Genomic DNA, 9,398 nt, shown 5'->3' with positions numbered 1-9,398 from the left:
TTCCTTTTTCTTGTAAGATCTGCTGATTGATTGAATTTTGTTGGGTCATTGAAATCATGTTGCTAAAATTTTGTTGTGCGGTATCGGCATTGTGAAAAATGTCATTTTGATAATCTTGACATTAAGTTTATTGTCCATTAATATGGTAGTGCCTTAAGTAATTGTAAAAGTAATATTTTTTTATCAAATGGGACTGAAATTTTAGAATCAGTAGTATGTTGATTATATGATTCTTTTGTATGGAGAGATTAAAGAATATGTTACTTATGAAATCAAAATGAGATATTTATAAAGGAGATGTGGTTTTGGATTATCTTCCACTAAGTTTACATCAAAGAAAATTTTATTAGTGTATTTTCCCTGCTATACTTGATGGATTAAAAATTGAGCAGTTAAGATATGTAACACAGTATAAAAATATTATAAGTATAATATTTTATAAAATTTATATAAAATATTATAAGATAATATAAAATATTGAATCAATCTATAAAAAATATTAGGGTAAAAAAAAAAGTGAATTTTGGTTAAAATTTCTGAAAATAAAGTTTTTCTCGGAAAAAAAAAACCTAAAAAGAGCATTTGTTTTCGGGAATTCGTTCAAAAAATTAATATTATATTGGAGGGATATACATGTCATTTTGGCAAAATTTCAAAAACTCAAATCTGAATTCGTAGATCATTTACCCTTGAAGGCGCACCACGAGGTATCCTATGGCACTTCTCACAATAGTCCTATATTAGCTTATCCGAGCTCTAATCGTTTCGCTTTGGGTTTGTATCGTTACTAGAATATTGATTTTTTTTGTTTTGATGTTAAATTGTGGGACTATGGTTAGATTTGGATATCATTGATTCTTTATTTCTCATTGTTCTCTTATTTTGTCTAAATAATTGAGATTTGTAAATTATTTTCATTAATTTGGCCTGTCTTTTCAGTATTAAGCCTTGCTTATAGTTTGGTTCTTTTGTTTTATGCTACACTGGCTCAGAAAGTATTTAGTTTGAGGAAACTTTGCAAAGAGTAGATCTTCCGTTGGGTTTTCTGTGATCTATCAGTGTATTACTTGGGATCTATGAAAAGAATAATTAATTCTTTGATGTATTTCATACCTATAATGTGATTTTACAGGAATAATTTTATGTTTACATGTGAAGTGTTTCTTAATTTATATTGTGATGGATTTGGATGCAAAATGAAATAGATGTGAAGTCTGTTGTTCTCAAGTATCTGAAAGTTTGGATTAACATTGCTTGTCTTATATCATTTGTTGAATCTATTTTTCTCTAATCTTTTGCATTCTTATCTTTGTCTCATTATTGACTTGGCCTTTCCTCCTTCCTCCTTGTGTTTTTCTGGTTGGCAATTTACATTGACAGACATGGTGAGATGTCATTGTCTGCTTAGCTTTTGCATATCAATTTTCAATCTGCTTCCCTTCAAGCATATGACAAGAGATTTGTTGTCTGAGTTATGAAGGTGTAGCAGCATGAGGGAAAAAGTCTTTGTTAGAAGAGCAGTGTACACATAGAGATCTGTTGTTGAGCTATGACAAGAGATCTGTTGTTGGTCTTTGGATCACTGCCTTAGTAATATCGAGCTTGGAATTTTTAGAAAATGATTGTTTAGAAAAGCTAGCAAAAGTCTTGTGCTTGTTTGGTCCCTTTTGACTTGTCTTGAACCCTTTTCTCCTTCCACAGTTGGACTTTTCATCTGGTTATGATTTATTTTGCTCACACAAATGTCATCAAACTGTTTCAGCTTTCTTCCTTTTTCGATAAAACTGCTGTCACAAACCATTTTTTTTCCCACATCAGTTGATGGATTTATCAGTGATTATCTGTTCATGCAGCCAAATATTGACCGGAGACGGACACCAAAGTGCATACATAGTGCTATCGCAATATGATATCGTCCGATTTCCTAATTCTTCTATCTCGATTCATTTAAAATTTCTTTTGTGAAATAGCGACAATCATGGATCTTCTTTCGAATTATCATCCAAAATTTTCACTTTGTTCTTGGTTTTATGTGCAACACTTTTGCACCTTCTCTAACTTCAAAATATTTGGCCACTGGCCAACACTTTTGCTGACAGTACAATTTGGTAATATGTCCTCTAACAACTGTGATATGTTGTATGTCGTCTAACAACTGCTCACAGTCACATCAGTATCAACCAAGAGTATCAAAATCAACATGGCAGACTATATCGACACCACGCCCCTCAAGTAGGACGTTGCCCTGAAGATTGGGGGACGACACCGACCGAGTACGACGTCGTCTTGAGTATGAGGCCACCTCACAAAGATCGGGATGGCATCGACCGAGTACGATGCCGCCCCGCAAAGATCAGGACAAAGCAGACCGAGTACGATGTCGCCCCATCGAATCGGGACGGCGCTGATCGAGTGTGACATCGCTGTTCGACGTCGTGGCACGAAGAACACCCAATGTCCGCATGAGAAGTAAGTTTGCTGCCTAATGGGTCGACGACCATATATGTGTCAGATACAGTTGGTCCCCATGCGTATGGTATAAAAACTCATCGCCGAGCCAACATTGGGGGAGATTTCCTTGTTTTCACTCGGTTCTAACTAAATCTTTGGAGGGGTCGAGTCAGGAAATCCCCTTCCTGACCTCGACCTGTTTACAGGAGTTAGGCGATAAGAAAGGAGACGACTAATCAAAGGGGAACGTCCGCATTCTGAAAGTAAGGTTCGAGCTCGACCCAACTGGACAACGACTTCCGCTGCCCAAATATCCACGTGGGAAATCTTACGCATCCGGGGATAGGACCGAACCGTACGGACTCCTCAACCACGGTTCACCAACACTATCAATCATTGATAATCCAATATATCAATGGTTCAATTATGGATGTCACTATCCCTCACAAGATGAAGTCATGACTTTTAAGTTTAATCCAAGTCAGTATTTTATGTTGAAAGAAGACAAAAGACTGGGGTTTTTGTGTCATACAAGATTTGTTCCTTTTAATGATAACATAGTTTCTCTTCATCATGAGAATGAGAATGAAAACTGGATTAAATCCAGTTCAAACATCCAGAATGACACCAAATGATCCTTATTTTTGTTCTTTTATAGTTAGTATATATTAAAAATCAAATCCTACATGTAATTTGATTCAATTAAGTTTAATATTCTTTGGTAGGATTAGAGTAAGGAATAAAAGGTCACATGATTTGGCTAATAACCACTTGTTTTGTACTCATTTAACAAGAAATGAGTGAATATTTTTTAATCACAAGCAATGGGTCAAAGTGGTATAAAAAGCTTCTTCCCAATCATTATTTGACAGATTATAATAATTGGTTTGACCATACAACTTCTTTGCCATCATATGTATGTGTAGATTCTTCCTTTTCTCTTATTCAAGTCGATAAAAGATCTATTATTATTATTATTATTATTATTATTATTATTATTATTATTATTATTATTATTACAAGTAATTGTTATGTTTTCCTGATTATAAATATTCAAAAAATGATAAATAATAAATCAACAAACTCGAACCCTCCTTCACACGACAGAATCGAACGGTTGACCGCTGCGATGACTTGAGAGTCAACGTATTTGTCGGGATACGTCATCATGATGGCGCGCAATTTGGCCTTTTCCTCCTCGCTTCTTCCCGCGATCCCGACAGATTTCCAACGTCAATCCGCCCCTCGATTTCTTCTTCCAATTCACACGCTTTCTCACGTGGTATTTAATGCCGAACGCCGCACCTCCTCGGCATATTCCCCTGTTCTCTCGCTTCCTCTGTCTCCTATTAAAGACCCGGAATAGATCGATGGACAGATAGATAGATAGATAGATAGAGATAGAGAATGGGGCGGTGGTGGCCATCTCGCCTTCTTCTCGGGCTTCTCTGCGCCGTGGTTTCAGCCGGACTGGTGGGGCGGACCGATGGAGGAGTCACGAGTTCTTTTGTCAGGAAGGCGGAGAAGGGCGTGGACATGCCCATCGACAGCGACGTTTTCAGCGTGCCGCCGGGCTACAACGCTCCACAACAGGTGGTTTCCGTCCACTTCTCTTCACCTTCTGTGCCTTACTTTCAATACTTGTTCTTGTTGCTTGATCGAACTCAGTGCCGCTAATAAGTTGTGGCTGTTTCTGTGTTCTTCTTGTCTTCTCTTCTGTCCTGTTCTGATTTTGGTTGCAAAAGACCAACTTTTTCTTGTGTCGATTGGTGCGCTTGTTTTTTCTTTCTTATTCCTGTTTCTTGTTTTCCATCTCACTGAGTTTTGCAATCAAAATTCAACTCATAGTGAGTCTGTACTCCATTGTTAGAGTTTGCTCTGTTCACTAGTGTTACATTTCTGGTCTTTATTCTCTTTTCTTCTATAACTAATCTTCCTAGCAATGACTGCAATCTAAGTATAACTCGTATGATCCTATTTGAGTTGAAGGGGACACTGCTTTTGTAGAAGATCATTTTTGTTGTAATTTTTGGGACTTGAACTCTGGATTGAATTGGTTCTTCCCTTCGCTTGAAGGTACATATCACCCAAGGAAATCATGATGGGTCTGCCATGATCATTTCATGGGTGACCGAGGATGAACCTGGCTCCAGTAAGGTCCTTTATGGGACTGACGAGGATCAGCTTGACTTCTATGCCGAAGGCAAATACACTCGATACAAATTCTACAACTACACCTCAGGTTACATCCATCACTGCACTCTCAGGCACTTGAAGGTGATTCGGATCAATATATTCTACTGTTCTTTTCTCTTCTTTTCTTTTGCATATGCATGACTGATTTAGAGTTGCCTGTTTCACAACCTTTGACTCATGCTTTCTTGCAGCATGACACTAAATACTACTATGCTGTTGGGATTGGGCACACGATTAGGAAGTTCTGCTTCACTACCCCACCTGAAGTTGGACCAGATGTTCCTTATACCTTTGGCCTCATTGGTAAACATGCTTTTAAGATACAGATTCATGTTAGACTACTCAAATCATGTTTCTGCAAGCCCTATCTGTTGATGCTTCTTACCATCAAGCCTCCAATTTTCATATTCTGCATGACCATTGGGAACAGGGTTTGAGTCATGAAAACAATATCTCTATTACATTAGCCTTGGATCCTGCATTGACGAAAGTCTCATACGCCGATTCCAACCCTTTGTATTGCTATAGTCTGTTTTTGGAATATGATACTGCTGATACTTATGGATGCATTTGTCTTCCTTGTATATTTGTGTGTACTAGTAGTCCTTTTTTATTTCTGATGACTTGTGACTTGTGCAGGTTTAAATCCTAGGGATCAGTCATTTTCGATTTGAATTGTGTTAATCATTATTTATTTGTGGATTGATTTACTGTATCGCCAAAAAGAAAATCGGTGAACTTCTCATATCTAGAAAAGGACAGTTTTTACTTTAAGACAATGTAGGTCTTTTGATCCTTCTTTTTGCATTGTGTCTCATATTTTGGTAAATTCAATCTATAATATCTGATAGGATTTTCAGAAACTAATTCCTGTTTTGCCTTGAGAATTCTTTACCAATATAACATGTTTTCTTTGATCTTTTTGCATGATGTGCAGGTGATCTTGGGCAGTCTCATGACTCAAATGTTACACTAACTCATTATGAATCCAACCCAAAGGCACAGACAGTGCTGTTTGTAGGCGACCTTTCTTATGCTGATACGTATCCGAATCATGACAATGTCAGATGGGATACATGGGGCAGGTTTGTCGAGAGAAGCACCGCATACCAACCTTGGATTTGGACTGCAGGAAACCATGAGATTGACTTTGCTCCGGAGATTGTAAGTAGGACACTTACACGCATATGTAGGTCTCCTAATGTTCATAATTCATAATCATGCCTCCTAATGTTCATAATTCATAATCATGTGTTTGGAAGATGGAAGGCAAGGATTTAAATATCAATCTGGTGCAGGTTTCAATAATTTAGTAAATTGGTACGGTATCGGTATACTTGGTGGTATACCAATCCATATCATCTGGTTCCATCCAAATAATAATAATACTAAATAATACCAGACAATACCAGATCATATTGTCCGATACCAGTTCATAGTTGGACCAGTGAATACTGACCGGACAAATTGATGATACAAGACAATGCACGGGGAAATATCTTGCAGTCATAGTTGTAAGTGAAACGAGTACAAAAAGAGAGTGAGAAAATATAATGCTCCAAATTGAGATGGCTGAGGAATTTTTCTGAAGGCCTCATCGTTTATGAAGCTAGTAGTGTATCAAACAGTACAAATAAGATGGCTGATTACATGATTGTTATAGCCACTTTTGTTTGATTAGATACAGAAAAGTCTAGCTTCTTTTTTTTTTTCTGAGAGAATTTGGAAGAATTAACATGTTTAACATTTTCGCAGGGTGAAACTGTACCATTTAAGCCATTCAGTCACAGATATCACGTTCCCTATAGATCTTCTGGCAGCACAGCTCCTTTCTGGTACTCCATCAAGCGGGCATCAGCTTACATAATTGTATTGGCATCATATTCTGCATATGGTATGAACATATGATGCTTTACATTATGTGGATCTCTTGTAGCTCCACATCAATTTCCAGGCATCTATATCTTGTTCTAGTTTGTCATTTTGTTCACAATGTTGAGTTCATTTTTATATGGTGAACAAACACATTTTATTTAGAAAAGTTCTTCCACTTAAAGCATATGCAATTTTATGTTTCCTTAGAAATCAAGTTTTCGCAATCACTTTGAGATGAAGTGGACTGTGTTAATCAGATTGGCACTAAAGCAATTGAGGACAATATGTTCGATGCTATTTTGCTGAACACTTGATAGCTTCTGATCAATAACTCCATATTTGCATTTATTTGGCTTTGCCTTTACTAATACATTATTTTTGGTGCTTAATGCTCCTTGTTTCATTGTAAAAGGTAAGTACACCCCTCAGTACCAGTGGCTTGAAGCAGAACTACCCAAGGTGAATAGAAGTGAGACACCATGGTTGATTGTTCTAATGCATTCACCCTGGTACAACAGCTACAACTATCACTACATGGAAGGTGAATCCATGAGGGTGATGTTTGAGCCATGGTTTGTAAAGAACAAAGTTGATGTTGTATTTGCCGGCCATGTTCATGCCTATGAACGCAGTGTAAGTGCCTCTCTTATTTCCTCAGAGTTTTTAATCCTCTGATGGCATTTGGTCTGATGATGTAAATGTTCATCATCTTGCAGCATAGGGTATCAAACATCGCGTACAATATAGTGAATGGAAAATGCAAACCGGTACCGGATGAATCAGCTCCTGTGTACATCACCATTGGTGATGGAGGAAATCTTGAAGGGCTTGCTAATAAGTAAGACTCCACATGAGACATATAAATTCTATTCATGCTAAAATTCTAACTCTGCTTGTTGACCAATTTCTTTTGGCATCTATAATGCAGCATGACAGAGCCGCAGCCTAACTACTCAGCTTTTAGAGAAGCCAGCTTCGGCCATGCCATCTTTGAGATCAAGAATCGAACCCATGCCTACTATACTTGGCACAGAAACCAGGATGGAAATGCGGTGGCTGCCGATTCTATGTGGTTTTACAATAGGTATTGGAAGAGTTGATCATTGATTGTGATCTTCAAGAACAACTTCTGGTTTCTGTAACAATGCAGACCTTGTTAGAGACCTGTCTTTGTTCTCTTCTTGTTCTATCTCGACTTTGGATTCTGTAACAAAAAGACTCTTTTTCTGTCAGTTGGTAAAGTCATTGCTCCTTGGCAATTGCAGCATGATATAAATCTCGGTTTGTTAATGCGGAATCAATCATTGGTTGGGCTTTGGTTATTGATTGGGTAAAGCTTTTCTGAAGACTTATCAGAACAATCATTGATCACTCAAGAGGCTAATAGTGCTGGTCAGTTATTGAAATGCAGTGCACAGACTGTGTTGAAATCTATGTTCCTCCAATGATGATGCTAACCAAAACCTCATCATCTACCATTCCATTGTTTGTGTTGTAAATAAAGCAGGCAAAAAGTCCACTATATTTATCAAAATTTTGACAAACAAAACATTCAGTTTCTACTGCAAAAAAGCTGACTAAAGGCAGTGTCTAGAGAGAGTATGGCAGGCCTCAATCCATGGGATTGAAAGCAAGTTTTTTTCTCCTCTGTTTCTGTTCTCTTTATGAATATTCTCCACTATTTTGATAATACTATCTCAACATGGTCCCAAATTTTTGTCCTAAAGCATGCAAAAAAGTGTATAGTGTTGGTCCAATTTGATTGGATCCACCCTTGAAATCCAACCAAGTATTGTTTGGTTCCACTTCCAAAGCTTAGCAGGCATGATTCCACTTACAGCTACCAACCAGTTGTCCTGAAAATGATGACTCATGCATCTATCTGATCAGTGGTAGCAGATATGAAACAACTCATCCTGCATCACATTTGGATTCACTTCTTGCAGCTCTGTTGATTATGAGTTGCAGTAGAGAACCAGAGGTCAGCAGATGCTTGAATCTTCACCCATTGCTTTCAAGCAGTCTTTCTCATGTGCTCAGATCAATTTGTTTTTGCATGAATGGCTTTGTCATTGTGCTCTACAACCAGATTGCTTGGTGTCATCATTAGCTTCCTGTGACCACACCAAGCAATATGGAACTCAAGATTGCACTGCAGTTGGATGGATGACAACCTACAATAAATAATCCATGCTGCCACCTTAAAGCCAGTATATATCCATGCCATCACAGTCTGCCGCATGATCTCCTCCTTCAGAACCAGACCATGCTGCTGCCATATCTTCCTTGGTTCCTCCAAAAGATGAGGGAATCTGAAGCCAAGTCCAACCAATAGGTGTGTGCCCACAGAGCTGTTCTTTGCTGTGAAGCTTTGCGAGTCCAGTCCTACCGCTAGCTGTGGCCATATGAGATATCACACCCCACTGGATGGGCTGTCTCACCTTTTGAGAAGCTGGGAAAAAAATGCAGGTAAAGATGGCATTTGGGGAACAAAGCTACTGGCCATGGATCTCATACTTGAGCTAGCTTGTTGTTCCTTGGTTGGAAGCATATGATCATTCATCTCTGAGCAAATCGGGTCCACATCAACAGCATCAAAGTGACATTGTCTATGTTCATCTCTATCCCTTCTGCTCTTCTTTCTGTTCGCTTGATTCTCTAACCATGCCTTTGAGGATATGATCGAGAGCTCACCATGCTCGATGTGGCTTGCTCTACGACAAGGTTGACCCAGGTGACATTGTCCAAAGGCATTCAATTCCTAAGCCGCATGCGATGCTATCTCTCTGTCTCTCTCTTGCTCGGCAACAGCCGATATGTAGTCATCGGATCATCAATGAAGAACGACTTTTTGTCACCTCCATTAATGTCTCACT

At 38.3% G+C, this 9,398-nt stretch overlaps 1 protein-coding gene across 1 annotated transcript; it reads left to right on the top strand.

The window, feature by feature from the left end:
• The first annotated feature begins 3,785 nt into the window (after positions 1 to 3,785).
• LOC103990907 (purple acid phosphatase 2) lies at positions 3,786 to 7,812 on the top strand. The gene is made up of 8 exons (XM_009410200.3): positions 3,786 to 4,044; positions 4,528 to 4,728; positions 4,839 to 4,950; positions 5,585 to 5,811; positions 6,403 to 6,541; positions 6,935 to 7,155; positions 7,239 to 7,360; positions 7,451 to 7,812. The coding sequence occupies exons 1-8, from the start codon at positions 3,859 to 3,861 to the stop codon at positions 7,620 to 7,622; spliced, it is 1,380 nt and encodes a 459-aa protein (XP_009408475.2). The 5' UTR covers positions 3,786 to 3,858; the 3' UTR covers positions 7,623 to 7,812.
• Positions 7,813 to 9,398: the final 1,586 nt, after the last annotated feature.

Source organism: Musa acuminata, chromosome BXJ1-7 (genome assembly GCF_036884655.1).
Source record: "Musa acuminata AAA Group cultivar baxijiao chromosome BXJ1-7, Cavendish_Baxijiao_AAA, whole genome shotgun sequence".
Taxonomy (NCBI): Eukaryota; Viridiplantae; Streptophyta; class Magnoliopsida; order Zingiberales; family Musaceae; genus Musa; species Musa acuminata.
Note: the sequence above shows the minus strand (reverse complement) of the source record. Positions and strands in the feature narration are given on the sequence as shown.

Excerpts from the sequence above, each read along its gene's own strand:
- LOC103990907 (XM_009410200.3), top strand. The coding sequence starts at position 3,859 with ATGGGGCGGTGGTGGCCATCTCGCCTTCTTCTCGGGCTTCTCTGCGCC. Across the intron at positions 4,045-4,527 it reads GCTACAACGCTCCACAACAG|GTACATATCACCCAAGGAAA; the intron begins GTGGTTTCCGTC and ends CTTCGCTTGAAG. Across the intron at positions 4,729-4,838 it reads GCACTCTCAGGCACTTGAAG|CATGACACTAAATACTACTA; the intron begins GTGATTCGGATC and ends GCTTTCTTGCAG.